The following is a 15,496-nucleotide window of genomic DNA, read 5'->3' as shown; positions in this document are numbered from 1 at the left end:
GGGCATCGTTGAGAGTTTGAAAGCTGACGTTTCGAGCGTTAGCCCTGCGTCTGAGCGAATTCTGTAAACAGACTCTTTTTAATGCATTTATTTGTTTGTTTTTATTTGATTTTGGAGTTTGCTTACGGCGTAATAAGTCAACCTGTTATTCTGCTCGTGTCAGTTAACGCGATCAGGTTTATTAGGAGGATTAGAGAAATTATGTGGAGAAAATCTAACGAAATCTAACAATATTTCCCGAAAACGTACTCAACAGCTCGAAATCGTTTTTTCGGAATTGCACAGAATCGGGCGGAAACGTTCAAATTTGGACAAAAAAGGAGAGCGTCTAAATTCGTATGGAAACGCCTGAACCGTTGTAAACAGACGAAATCCGGAAACGAATGAAAGCGTCCGAAATCGGAAGATGGCGTCTGAAACTAGACAAAAGCGTGTGAAATTGAACTAAAGCGTCCAGAAAATGGAGAATAGCATCCGAAAACGGACGAAGGCGTGTGGAATCGGATGATGGTTTCAGAATGAGACGGGAGCGTCTGGAAAGGGACGATAACGTCCGAAATCGGGCTTGGTGTCCAAAATCGAACGATAGCGTCCGGAAACGTCTTAGCCAACCGATAAAGGGTAACCTATGAAAGCGGATGACAGCACACTTACGGACGGGGTTTGCAATCTGTTGAGAGCTGTAATATTCAATATGAATAGTGCGTCCGAAATCATGCATTCTGGGTATTCGAAGTGGTGCATTGTGGGTATTGAACCATCATGGCGGCCATTCATGAAGTCGCGCCTGACGCCTTACCTTACTATGATCAAGGATACGATGATCCGGGGGTTAGAGAAATGGTAAGTTATTTAACTAGACCTGAAATGGATTTATGTTTATCTATCCACAGTTTTAGGGGAGATGTGACAGCTTTTAGGCTTATAGTTATTCTGCCATTTAAGTCTCAAAGAATTAGATGCGCGTAGCATGTCTATGCAGCGATGGGTTCTTCCTCCCGGTTTAAGTAAAGTTTAGGTCTAAGGTGACTCACCACACAATACTGGTTCAAGTGGAGCTCCATTTAATTTGCTATTGTTTTGTTTCGAAGACGAGTGCCCAAAAATGTGTTCGGTCAGTGATTACTTTAGCTAGCAATCAGTGGCAATACGTGAAGTTGTTACTACTAGTCAAACACGATCTACCCCCTTTGCTCTTCCGTCGCAATCAGGTAAATCAGCTGGTTGAAGAAGAAACAAGACGTTACAGACCAACAAAGAATTACTTAGATTTCCTAGCTACTCCAGACTATGAGGCTTTTGAGGTAGGCGATGCGTGGCGAATGTCATTTCACAATGAAATAGTTTGTCCTTTAAGTTTAGTCATTCAACAATCAACCAAAACTAATTTATGTAACTCCTGCTATATTTACAGACGCCAATCTTGAAGAAAGAATTTGAAAGAATAAGCAAAAGACAACCAATGGACTTACTAAGCATGAAAAGGTGTTTATCTTAAATGAATGATGTATACATTTCAATGAAATAATTGAGATATTACATGAAGGTAACCAGACATGTTACCCGAGAGTCATCTTGCCCGAAGTCATGTCACCCAAAACCTGAGTCAGGTTTCGTGAAATTTTTAGTTTTGTCACCCAAAAAAAGAGTCAAGTCACCCAAAGAAACAAATACTAAAAATATCAGAATTTCAATGTCAGTTTGAGTAACGATTCTAAAAGCGTTGTTCCTTTCTAGCAACAAAGGGAAGTGTTGTTGGTTGGTTTGTACTCATTTCTTACTCATGGACATTTTGTAAGCTTGAGAAACTCTTTCTTCGTTTCTAACAAGAAGACCTTGACTACACAGAAATTGATCATGTGGTCGCAATTGAAATATGTTTGAGCAACGATTCTAAAAGTATTGTTCGTTTCTAACAAAAAAGGGAAGCTATGTTTGTGTCTAACAACAAAATGAAGCATTGACCTTTTACCAACATATCAAACGCAACAATCAACATTCATTTACCAGGTTTTTTCATCTGTTATTGTTAAGAAAGTCACAAATAGACACAACAGAACTTTACTTGTATGTTACACTGCATCTGTGTATTTGTTGTTGTATAAACAAATAACACTTCCCTTCATGGTATTTTTAGAAACCAGGATAAAGTTTCTCAAGCTTATGAAACCTCTGTGAGTAAGAAATGATTATATACCAAACAAACAACGCTTCAATTTGTTGTTAGAAATGAACAACGTTTCCCTTCATTGAAAAGAAGGAACAACACTTTTAGAATCTTCATGGTGTTGTTGGAAACAAAGAGTGCTTTAGTGATTAAAAATTTTCAACTTTATTGTCTATCTACAGTCTGAAATTCTGATGTTTTTGGTATTTGTTTCTTTGGGCGACTTGACTTTTTTTTCAAGTGACATAACTAAAATTTCAGGCAACATGACTCAGGTTTTGGGTGACATGACTTCAGGCGAGATGACTCTTGGGCCACTTGACTGTAAACCTACACGAGCTATCACTGATCAGAAACCTAACATTTGTTTTTGGATAAAACAACAATTATTTTATGAACTAACTTGTGTTGTTGGATGAACACTCCTGGACTTTGTCAATCACTGCCTTGGCTCATTATTTACAAATACCGTTGTGTCTTCTCTCAACATTCTACATTGTATGTGGATTGTGTGAATGTTAATGATGGTTAGGTGACCATCATGCTATGTTGTATTTTTAGATATGAACTACCCCAGCCAACTGCCAACCAAAAACATGATATTACATCTTGGACAGAAGCTGTGGAAAATTCCATGGCTCAACTTGAGCATCAAGCTGAAAGGTAATATTACCATATTGTTACAGTACTGTATGACTTTTTCATTGTCTTCTGTGCATTACATTTATCTCTGGTTGACATTCTTGGTGCTGTGTACCATGAAATATTGTATAGAGTATGGTGATTATGGCTACTAATTGGATTTCTTATTTTTTCTGTGAGAGTTATCATGTATGAAAATCATTTGGTATAACTAAACCCTTAACACCCTAACATAGTATGGATTATTTTCATACTGTTTTCTTTACATTTCTGAAGTTGTTGAACAGGAGAATTTGTTTTACAATCAGTCAGTCTTAGTTTAATGTTTGATTCAGGAGTGAAATTTTAAGGAGAAGTTAGATGCTAGTCACTCTTTGGGGTTGAATGTTTAAGATGAAAGTGGATTGTAAACTGATAATTTAATTTCATGAAAATCCCTTAGTTTTCCAAATGATTTGAAGTTTATCAGTATCAATAAAAAGTATCTTTGTTACAGTAGATCATTTTTAGTTGGAGTTGCTTCTTTATTTTTGAGGATTTCTTTTAATAATGTATTTAATTCTTACATTTTCATGGTATCTTTCTTTCGTTTTAAGGATTGAGAATCTGGAGCTGTTGTCAAAATATGGCAGTGCTTCTTGGAGAATTCACAATGAAACTCTTACAAGAATACTGGCTCAACAGCAGAAGAAACTCACGGATATTAAGTAAATGGAAAAATATTTCGAGCCTTTTACTCCAAGACCTCATTAGGAATTCTCCTTACGATCTTCCTTACTACTCTTTTAAAGTCAGTTAAGAGAATCTGGTAGTCAATCAACTAAACTTCTCCAAATTGATATTTTTCTGTATTCTCATCACTTGTCTGCTTGTTATTGTATCGATGTTGTAAGAATTAATTTTTTTCTTGGTCACTCATGCAATGTCCAATCTTTAATGTCATCATCTTTTCAAACTGTTCTAAACAACAAGATTTGGTTCTTCTTTTGTCATAGAAAAGAAATTCAAGAGGTCAATTGGCAGCGTAAAACAGAGCAGGTAACCTCTTAGACAGCTCTATCCACTGTTAATGACTTTCAAGATAATTCTATTACATGTAGTATTACATTAAGTATGGCTTAAACTATTCTGCTTGTAGTGGATGATGATTTAGATGCAGAGTTTAGTAAAGGAACCATCATTTGATGCAGTGCATTTTTTTTTCCTTTGATTTATCAAGAGCTCATCTTTTGAAGTGCAAATAACTGACTGTAAATAGTAATGCATTCATGTGAAATGCATTTTCAATGTGTTTGATGTAAGGGGTGTGTTTTCATTAAACCTAAACCCTCTGATTGTTAATTCTTCCCTCTAGCTACTATACATTTCCTTGTAAATTGGTTATGAGAATTTGGTGTTTGATCAAGGTAATATCATGTACCTGATGAGTTTGAGAATTCTCACTACCTATTTGCTGGATAATGTATGGATATTATGAAGAGAAGTTACATGTTAATCACTTCTAAGAGTTAAAGAGTCAAGTGAATTTTAGCGCAACGTCTACTGTGTAATTCCCCTTGTATTACACAATGAAATACAGGCAACTTGAAAGGAGAATCTATCAGTCAATCATCCTTCAGCTAAGGCTTTTTTCAATACACCCCATCACTTGTCTATGGAAAAAGACAGAAAGATAACTAGTTTGATTATTTAAATTTTTGTTTCTGTATTTTTTTGTGATAGACCAAAGCAGGAGAACAACTTCAACATTTGGAGCAAAGGTTTGCTTCAATTTTTTTCTTTTTATTTTTACAACAATATCAATACCTTGTTTTCTTCTTCTTTTAGTTGGTTGATTTGCTAGCTCCATGATGTATATAGAATTATTTGAATACGTTATCCCTTTTCAGTTGGGTAGGACTGGTAACAAAGAATTATGAAATAGAAAGAGCTTGTGCTGAACTTGAAGCAGAACTTGAAAGACTCAAACAGGAAAGTTAACAACATTAGGAAAGAACGTAAGTACTAGATTGTTTGTTACAAATTAGGTAATATACAGTTGCTGGGAATACTGGACCCAACTTGAGAGAGAGAGAGAGCTGCAGAAAATACCAAAAACATCAGAATTTCAGACTGTAAATAGTGACAAACTTATATCAGTAAAAATCTGCGTGCAATTCAGTTGTCATAATGCATACTAAATTTGCATTTTTAAACAACTGGCCAAATTTTTTATTGCTTTACTGACATGATGACTGACACTGGATCATGGGAGAACATAAGAAAATTTTATAGAAATAGTACAAATAGTTGAAAGTGCGATTTATAACTTTCAAAAAATAACTATAGCAGTAAAAAATAGGTTTTTGGCAAATCAGAGTTCTCATGATACTTCATTTATTTCATTAACCCTTTAACTCTCATAAGTGACTAAGGTAAAATTTCTCCTTACAATATCTAGACAATATCAGCCAGATAAGTGATGAGAATAAACAAAAAGATCACGTTGAGGATAATTAATTGATCCAATACTAAATTCTCTGAACTAACATCATAAGAATTGTATAGTTGACAGTAAGGAGAGTTACAAATTTAATCTGGGAGTTAAAGGGTTAAGTGTATGCTCCTTGCCTCATTTCCTCAAAAATTTTCATGAATCTTTGCTCCTTTATTGTTTTCTTGTGGTTCTCTCTTGAATTCAGTGTTTTAAAAGTACTTTCTAATTGCAGTTCATTAATTTGCACTTTGAAAGGGAGGCCTGGGGTGAAATTAGGTAAACATATATGAGACCTATTGACTTGAGCACAGGAAAATGTGATGATCCATCTCCTCTCAGAAACAATGAGTACATCATACACACATTTGAATATATGCCTGAGTCATTTTTGTGTGGGATTTCCCACACTTAGTCAACGCCCGAGAAATTTATTCCTTTATTTATTTGTCCACGAGAGAGAAGTGCTTGTCGCGTGGTTTCTATTTGCGTTCAGTGAGCCGTGAAGACTGGATTCCAGTCGGCGTTTTTTCATAGTGTATTGTACGGCGGCCATTTCTCTTCTCAGTCGTTGGGTTTTGGAGAACTTATTCGGAATTTCATGTTTGTTTCTTGGGGATTTTTGTTTCCAAGGTAAGGATAAGTCATTTCATATTTTCACGGGTTCTTTGCGTGCTTTAACTTTTCAATTTTGTTGTGGGAGCTTCACGATTAAGCTCTCACGAAAGGCGATTACGTTTGTACACCTGGTTTGTGTTCTTTCTTTCATAATCTGAGGCGTTTGTTTCGTTATTTCTTCAGGTGTCTATAACAAAAGATTTTTTCACGTAAGTCAACACGCTGAAACGCGGCTTGTGTTCAGTGCAGATTGCACAGGAACTTTTACGCTTTCACAAGCCAACATTTATCGGCTTGGACCTTCGGTGCGGGTTGTGTCAGATTGAAAGGAGTCATTGTACTCTCGCAAGCCAACATTTGTCGGCTTGAATGTATTTGTGCGGGTTGCGCTTCAAAGAGTCTCAGGGTGTCTCAAAGTGTCTCACTAGTGTCTCAAAATGTCTCACGAGTGTCTCAAAGTGTCACAAACTGAAAGAAACTATTGTTTGCCTTGAACTGTCAAGAGTGTTATCTATTTTAATAAACTGAGTTTCTAGTTAGTTGGATTGTTGTTGTTGCTCGCTCAAGCACACAAGTAAATATGGGGATCTCCATTGACCAATTCCGTTCAAGGATTGGATCTCATGAAGATTTACATCCTGATTTTAGTGAAAACTATGACCTCTTTGATGATCTCAACATTTCATCAACATCGCTGAATAATGAACCACTGATATTGAATGAATTACCTGATTTTGATTTTCGTCAAATGGTCCAGACACCCGATAAAGAGCGAAAAGAATTTTTTTAACACATTTTACATCAGATTAAAACCTCAGAAACCCCTTTCTACTGCTTCCTCAGTGGAGGGGCTGGTGTTGGCAAATCGCATTTGACAAAAGCTTTGTATCAGGCAGTGCTTAAGTATTATAACACTAGAGCTGGTGATGATTTTCATCAGATCATAGTTATACTATTAGCTCCAACTGGTAAAGCTTAAGGGTGACACTCTTCATAGCACTCTGGCCATTCCTGCCAATCAATCACTGAGAAATTACAAACAGCTTGATTCAAGTAGACTAAACACTTTGAGAAGTCAATTGATTTTTGTTGATGAAATCTCAATGGTAGGAAACGGTATGTTTGCAATACAGCTAAACAATAGGCTTAAAGATATAAAAGGCTGTAGAGAGGATTTTGGAGGTGTGAGCATAATTGCTATTGGTGACTTATTCCAATTAGAATCTGTTATGGATGCTTATATTTTCAAAGACCTCAAAAATGTAGATTTATGCTGTTCTTTCTCCCAGTTTATGGCATAAACACTTTAAAATGTTTGAACTTAATGAAATCATGGGTCAAAGAGACAGCAAATTGTTTGTAGAATTACTTAATAGGTTGCGTAAAGGTAAACACACAGCTGACATTGCAAAACTTAAAGAGAGCTATACAAGAAGACATCAGATGCAGCTCACCTATTTATACAGAATGCTAAAGTAGATGAATTTAAACAAAGGGCCCATAATGCAGCCACAGGAAACAAATTCACAATAAATGCTCAAGATAGTGTTATTGGAGCTATCTCTCCAGAGCTAAGAAACAAAATACTAAGACAAATACCCAATGATCCAAGAAAAACAAAACAGTTAGCCTCGTTGTCATGAATGAACAGTTAGACACCTTGTCATGAATGTACGAACCGAAGATGGCATGACAAATGGTGCTGGAAATGTTGTTAAACTAGTTCAGTTACATCAACAAACCAAACCATCTGGTATTGTATGGGTACAATTTGACCACTCAGATGTAGGTCAGAAAACAAGGAATGAAAAAAGACATTTATATGTACAATGAATTGAACACACATGGACCCCAGTAAACCCTGTGACTACACAGTTTGCGGTAGGTGGAAACAGAACAGCACAAGTTGTTAGAAAACAATTTCCACTGCGTCCCACAGCAGCAAAAACAATTCACAGGTCACAAGGTGATACTGACAGTAGAATTGTTGTGGATTTTAGTACCAGAAATACTATTCCACACATACATTACATGGGACTCAGTAGAGTGACTGCTATAGAAGGCCTATATATTTCTGATTTGTGTGAAAGCAAGATTGCTGTTAATCCAGATGGAGAGATTAAGAACAACTGCAAAACTTAAGCTTTGCACCTCCCTCTCCATGACATAACATTTTCCCTTCTTAAACTGTGTTATCTTAATGTAAGGTCTCTTCACAAACACATAGAAGATATACGTAAAGACTTAATTTATCTAAGTGCTGATATCAATATTTTCACAGAAACAAGATTTAATTCTCAAGATAATAATGACATGTATGACATTGCTGGTTATGTTCTCTTCCGTAATGATAACCTTAATTCCAGCAATGGATCAAGGTCTTGTGGTGGTACAGCTGTGTACAGTAAAATCTCATACTTACCTGGATACCCCTATTGTCACAATATACATGGTGTTGAAATAACAGTAATTAAGTTAGCAAGGTTTGAGGATTGGACAATCATAGGGATATATCACTCCCCAAACGTGCCTGTAAGACAACTTTATGAAGCAATAACTGAGGTATTAAATAACATTTCACCAGACAACAATATCATTACTAGAGACTTTGATATAAATTGGCTTGTTGAAACAGACAGAAGACCTTTGTATAATTTACTAGTGAGGGATAACCACTACAAACAGTTCATATCAACTTATACAACTGACAACAACACAGTAATTGATCATATATATACAAATATATCTAACATTGATATACAAGCAGATGTTTTAGAAACACATTTCACAGATCATAAAGCTGTTTGGGCCTCATTTCACGGTGTCCTATAACAAATTACTTTATCATGATGTACATTGTTTTTAAGTTAAGAGAGCAACAAAAGAAAGCAGTAAATAGTTATGAAAAGAGTTGTTTCTCTTTTTTCAGAGGAATTTGTAATGAGAAACTTGCAAAACTATTAATAAGGAAATGCTGCTTATTCATTTGGTACCAGAACAGGCCTTTTAAAATTAAGTTTGAAGTCATCTTTCTAAGAGTTGTCCAGTTTAACAACCATTTACAAAAGACAAAAATAAACTACATAACACACAGTCCTGAAATTTCAAGGCAGCTCCTTTAGCATCTTGGCTAATTTCTAACTGCAACCTTTATTGACAACCCTGCATTAAACAATTATTCCACAGTTAAGTCTGCAACCCCTCCTGAAATACTCCAGGATACCAAAAAAACAACAACAAGCAAACAAACATATTAGTGAAGTGAGCAAACAACCACATGCGTGACTTTCACGTAATATAAAATTCGTGATTGCAGCATTCCCACGTGCGTAAAGTGCTTGTAACTTACGGGAAACACACGCATGTTACACCAAAAAAACCCGCGTATAGTACAAGAGGCCGATTACTCGCAATTTCTCGTAGTTTTGAATTTCCCTTTTGTTTTTCAGAACACCCATATACCTGTACTTTTTTACACCGATGCGATAGAAATTAATTGGAAAAACATTCCTTGAAATAGGAAGTCGTCCTGTATTTTCAGCGAAAAAGATTGTCAAGTTATCAAAACAACACCGGCCAGATTATAGTCACGTGCTCGGCAACGACTTGTGGAAAGCGATCATCTTTCGTTCTTACCATCAAAACAGTCACGCTTGCATAGAAGAATAACAAAACGAAAGGATTACAACGGAAAGACCCAAATTGGCGTAGAAAGAAATAATGCTGCAAATTACCATTTTTTTATGTCATGTGTACATGTTTCCGTGGGAATTTCTGTGTCAACAGCTTGCTGTCACTCACAAACTCTTCGTGATTCTCGCTGGTCCTCGTTATGTTCAGCGCATGGACGATTCGAAGACGCTTCAAATTTGGTTTTTAAGTTGATCATAGCACTAATCTGAAACATTTGAAGTCCATTTCAATATAGTAAATGTCGAAACAGGCGTGTAAAGACAATAAATATCGCAACGATCAGTGCAATCATAATAGCGCCACGACTTTGGACTTACTTCTTCGGAAGGATAGATCTCGAGTTCGAAGCCGACTAATTACGACTAATTACGAAGAGTCCACGCTAATTTGCATATCGCAGAGCGCCCACAAGAACTCGTTTCTACGCTATCGTGTATCCACGAGTTAAAAAGTAGTAGCAGAAATTTTTTCAATTTTTTTTCAATGACTGTTACGAAAATATTTACTGCTCCAAGTATTTCCAGTATTGCCGTATAAGCAAATAAATAGCCTAAGCCACCAAGAGGTAATTTATTTGTTGAAGACGATTACCAAACGTTCAAAAACACGCCAAAAAGCTTTCAGGGAGGGAAGGAAAGGCATATTGCTTGATAAAAGGAAAAGTTAATACCCCAGATCCCTCCTGTGAATCTGTATTTGTTTAAATAATTCCCACACAAAAATTACTATTCAGACTGTTGATTCCAGGCCTAATATCACCCCTGTAGTACAGTTGACTCACAGTGAGCGACAGGTTTGCTTCCGCTTAAAAACCCCTTCCAAACACTTTGTCAATAAAATCCCACACAAGTACGCATTGCGGACCTATTTTTCAATCAGCTGATGTTTCAAATCTCCCCCACCAACACATCACCACAGTTTCTTCAGAAACTTACCTCTCCCCCTTGTTTTCAATTTTACTTTACACAGGAGCCGACCAGGCAGAGACACAGTTCAAAGCTCAGTGAAGTGATAGAATCAGTGAAGGAATTTGTCAAGTTGCATCCAGTTATTCCAATAAACAAGACAGAAGAAGGAAAAATGACACTCTTCTACACAATTGTTGCCACGTACTTTAATATCTATGGCTCATTGAGTTAGAGTGATGCGCAAGTTTGTTTTTTCAAGCATGAATTTTATACTCACAACATACAGCAAGTGTTTGTCTTTGTTATATTTGGTACTGCTAGTCGTCAACCGTAGGCGTGATTTCCTGTTGTTGTTTACTCTAGAGGTGCATTAATTTTTTGTAGCAAAACAAAAGTAAACAAACGTTTAATGTACAAACCAGTCCCTCTGTTCACTGTTTTCTTTTTCCATTCCTTTCCATCTGATTTCTTTTTTCTCGTTTCTTTTGGTGAATAAATTTACTTAAGCTTGATTTACTTGCTTTGTGACGAGAATAACAAAATTTTTCTGGTTTGGTTGTGTTCAACTTTATCTCAGCAACACCCCACTGTGATCCCACTGTAATCACAGTGAAGTAAAAAAAAACCTATGATCTAAAAACTTTTAACCTTATAACTCTCATGAGTGACCAGGACAGAATTTCTCCTTACAATATCAATACAATATCAAGCAGATAAGTGATGAGAATAAAGAAAAATATCAGTTAGGGGATTATAAGTTGATCCAATGCCAAACTAACATCACACGAACTGTTTGGCAGACAGTAAGGAGAATTACTAATGAGATCTTGAGAGTCAAAGGGTTAAAGTAAATGGACGCTCAACTATTGCGTGAAAGGGAGAGAAACGCTATTCGATCAAGCGGCTACCTGCTCCTTATGCCGTTCACGTGAACCGTTTTTCAGTTTTCATAGGCTCCTTGTGAAACATACCTCTGTTTTGAATGGCAGACGTGATTTCTTTGGTTTTTGGCCACAGAACGGTTAATCGAGAAGCGCAATGACACGCAATCTATTTTTAAACCCTCGCTGATAAGGAAGTGTCGTCTTTCTCAAAGCGGGTGGTACCCTCGCGTGATTGATAAGCGCCCTTGATTTCCTTTGAAGGTCATGGAAAGTTCTGCTAAGGTTTTGGGAACGTGTTGCGCGTGGGAAGATATGTCAATTCTTAAAATTGGCTCAAGTCTTGTCATGACTGGATACTTTTTCAACACATGGGCTTTTAATGCTAACAAATGCCCACATCAACTTGGATGGAGAACCGTTTGGCATTCGTTCGTGTTATTCAGATTTGACAACGACGTTTCGTCTGATCTTAGTGCAATTTGCTACAAAATCCTACAAGTTCTTTTCAGTACGTTTTGGTAAAAATAAACATAAATTCTTTAGCAATAAATTTAAACTTTGAGCAGAATTGGAAACTGTTAAAGGAACGGAGCAATTCCAAATTGGATTGAAACCAGATTGTGATCTTAATTTCGGAGTGTGAGGTTTATGACAACAAAGTACTTGAATCAGTATCATATTGCCTGATTTATAATGGGAACTCCTTGTGTGATGTAAAACAAACGAACAAGTATTAAAAATTTGTAGTCATTCAAAACATAAGCCAAGTGACACATCAGAAGGTGTTTTCTGATGATTTCTCTCAGTATAGACCTTCGGTATTTTGGCCAGGGAGTATTAATTTTCTTAATTGGTTATTTTGCTACCGCGTAAAGGTTATCAACGATAGAAAAATTTTCAGAAAGTTCTGCTTTCAAATTTATGGCCGGGATTGTGGGTAGATTTTCATAAGATTTTCGCGGTTTCCACGAGGAATTCAGATAAAATACCCTTACGGTACGAACACGGAGCAATACTTCAAATCCCTCTGGAATGTCACGCAACAAGGTTTTCGTGACATCAATTACAAAACGGCATTGAACCTGAAGGAGACTACAGAAAAAATAGCCAATTTATGTCTGAGAGGAACACATCTCTTGAGACACTTAAATAAATAAAAATCACGTTTGTTATGAAAATCAACTGCCTTGATCGTTTCGTTAAATGCAATTTCAAGAGCGATATAGTCTTACATCACCCTTCCGGGAGTCTTGCCAACGATAAAATCGTAAACGATGGGTCATGTTTGGTTTTCTTGGAGTTGCGAGTTATTTTTACTGTAATCGTATTTTTTTTAAGTTGACGAGTCTTTGATGGACAAAATGCTTTTCCTATAAGAAATTCAGAAACATTCAGCTCTTTTTAAAGTTGATCCAAATAACCATGGATCCATTCAAATCACTGACAAGGCTCAAACGATTAATAAAAATTAGCTGAATCCTTTTCTATCCAAGATCTCGATTTTAAAACACTTTGCTCTCATGTAACGTTTAAAAGCTCCTTATATTCTAAAAATATCCTGTTTGTATACCTGGGTTTCATCGCGTAAAGGAAATACTATTTGGCAATGGTTTACTGATCTTTCGCTACCTTTTATCGCAGCGATATTTGACAGATCAAGCTGTGAAAACAGATAATATTTCATTAAAATCCCACCGACTCTTTCAGTAATTATTCCCACAAAGTCTAGCTTTCTTGCAAACTGCCTTGAGCCGGTTTTATCCGATCACAAAGGCCTTCTTCTGGGAATATTCTCCTACAGCCACGCGTGGTAGAAGAATTGAAATATTTCAAGGTTTACAACTTCTTTAAATTTTTCAACTGTACCATTTGCATCGCGACAGGACAACTTTTTTAAGCTTTTCTAAGCTTGTCTTCATTGCGGGATCATCGTTTACACAATCAGTTTTCCCTCACAAAAGGTTTGTGGTCTTTCAGTAGTTCCTCCATTGTTTGCAACCAGCCCTAATTAGCCACATTCATATTATTGTTTTCAATTATTTTTGTAGCGTGTCTGTAACAGATCCGACACTGCTGGAATTACAGCGAACCGTACAAGTTTGTCGTGCTTGTGTTTGCATGAACTATCAAGCGGATTAGGCAGAAATGCTGTAAGAACCAGGACAAAAAGTACAGAACTACAATGGAGTGGATTTTTCTAAGAATTCTTGCAGTATTCTGTACTTTAAGGACGGTCTGTTTTGCCGCAAACGGTGATTTTACATCAAGAACCTGTCAGCCACCAAAATTTACTGGAAAGGGCTATGTAGCATTTACTGGAGAAATAACGAGACTGTTTCTTGAGAAAAATAACCACATAACAGCTCGAGTTTACGTGCGAAATGTATTTCGCAGGGACGCGCATTTAGGTAGCGTTTCCGATATAAATGCCATCGAAAGAGCGTCATCTTGTGATCACCGACACAAACTGGAAGACGTGAGACTTTGGGTTGCTAAACGGCACTCCAGCGGATTTTTGACCGCAGTTGCTTCTTTGCCTGTCACGATGAATATGATAGATGAAGTCCTCAGAGCACTCCCAGGTACGGAATACTAATAGAATACCTCGCGCATTGGTATGCGATTTCACTAAAATAACACGGCTATGCGCTGTTGACTTATGTAATATCGAATGTGAGAGATAACCTTCGCCCAATTTTATTACATTGCATTCAAAATTTTTCATTCCTTATTCCTTACTCATCCACGTTCGAACTTTGTTTCAAAAATGATAGTTTTTTAAAATTTTGTCTGGTTACGATTTTTTTAAACATTGCCAAAAAGGTCGCACGAAAAAACCAAAAAGTTTTAATCTGGAGACGCATGTTTATGTACCCTGTGAGTAACTGATCCTTACATGATTCAGCGAAAGAGGTCAGGGACTGACTATAAAGGGCGACTGCACCCAATCCGCAAATTATGGATAACTTTGAATGAGTCGTTCAGTCTATCGTCGTTGATAGAGTTCTTTTAAAACGGAAACTGAGAAACTTGGCATATGATGAATGGCAGCGGCTAAGGGATTGAAGGTTTGATCGGAAATTACAGTGGCTTCTTGGTTGTTAAGAATATTGGAAATTTTAGGGCTGCATCGGTCAAATCTTGTGACTTCCACCATATGAAATATAGTAACAAAATATTACACTTTTTTCTCAAAGTCTTCAAATAATGAGTGATTAATTAACTGTCGCAGTTACTGTATAGTAATGCAACGTGCCTTCGGAAGCAGAAACGAAAATACAGAATTAACGACAAAATAAATATATAACTACATATGCATCAATGTGAAAGATGACCTTTGCTTTAAACATTGGGAAAATTGAGATATGGACATTTGAGAATATTAGGAAATCTCGCCGGAAGTGAAGGTACAATTGATATTGCATCACGCTATGAATTATTCATTTGATCAGGTACACATTATTTGCATTCTAAAAGCCTCTCGCTGATTGCATCCTTTTTGAGAGGTTTCAAAATTTTTGTTGTAAGGAAACGTAATAATTTCTGTATTGCTTGAACAAACTCAGTACATTCTTACAGATTGCCGATGAACGTGAAGTGCTCAGCTACTTACAGGTCTCAATTTTTTTTTTTTTTTTTTGCCTCAGGCTATAAATTTCATGCAAAGAGGATAAAAATAAGCGTGAAACGGGAAACGTGCTGTCTTTCCTGCCTTGTTTACATTAAAAAAAATTCTTAACAGAGGTGAAGCGCGTATGAAGTCCCCCCCCCCCCCCCTCTTTCCCGCTTTGTGACCAGGTAAGTTACAATGCGATCTGGGAACGAGACCAAAGACGTGTGTGTATGGGATAAGAGGCTTAGGAAATGGGTGGGTCAGATTAGGATCACGGTTTGTTTTTTATTTATGTCAAATTAAATATTGAAAAGCCATTTTGAAGCCATCGTTTCAAACTTTGTGATGCAGAAAAATATAATAAAATTTCTTTCTAAAATAGAAATTTTGACGTGCGCTTGTTGGCGCACAGATCATATCTTGAACACAGGATCCTCATTTGCGTGATACAGAAAACTTCAGATTGCCTTTTTTCGCACGTTTTCTCAGCGAAGATTC

The 15,496-nt window shown here is 36.7% G+C and overlaps 3 protein-coding genes across 3 annotated transcripts in view; 2 read left to right on the top strand and 1 right to left on the bottom strand.

Moving 5' to 3' along the window:
• LOC149041080 (uncharacterized) overlaps nt 1-15,496 on the bottom strand; it is a 321,438-nt gene that overhangs the window by 82,454 nt on the left and 223,488 nt on the right. The window lies entirely within an intron of this gene.
• Nucleotides 689-11,013, top strand: LOC113675037 (pre-mRNA-splicing factor SPF27). The gene is made up of 9 exons (XM_089214369.1): nt 689-843; nt 1,212-1,304; nt 1,415-1,485; nt 2,729-2,830; nt 3,406-3,516; nt 3,805-3,847; nt 4,532-4,569; nt 4,699-4,806; nt 10,563-11,013. Exons 1-8 carry the CDS (start codon nt 763-765, stop codon nt 4,787-4,789), a joined length of 630 nt encoding a protein of 209 aa, XP_089070495.1. The 5' UTR covers nt 689-762; the 3' UTR covers nt 4,790-4,806; nt 10,563-11,013.
• The window catches only part of LOC113675019 (uncharacterized), a 121,878-nt gene continuing 119,444 nt past the window's right edge, over nt 13,063-15,496 (top strand). The window contains exons 1-2 of the mRNA XM_089214602.1: nt 13,063-13,346; nt 13,434-13,967. Of these exons, the coding sequence (XP_089070728.1) occupies nt 13,568-13,967 (400 nt within the window). The 5' untranslated portion in view covers nt 13,063-13,346; nt 13,434-13,567. The remainder of the gene's footprint in view (nt 13,347-13,433; nt 13,968-15,496) is intronic.

This window comes from Pocillopora damicornis, chromosome 8 (genome assembly GCF_964200805.1).
Source record: "Pocillopora damicornis chromosome 8, jaPocDami1.2, whole genome shotgun sequence".
NCBI classification, from domain to species: domain Eukaryota; kingdom Metazoa; phylum Cnidaria; class Anthozoa; order Scleractinia; family Pocilloporidae; genus Pocillopora; species Pocillopora damicornis.
This window is presented reverse-complemented; position numbering and strand designations above follow the sequence as displayed.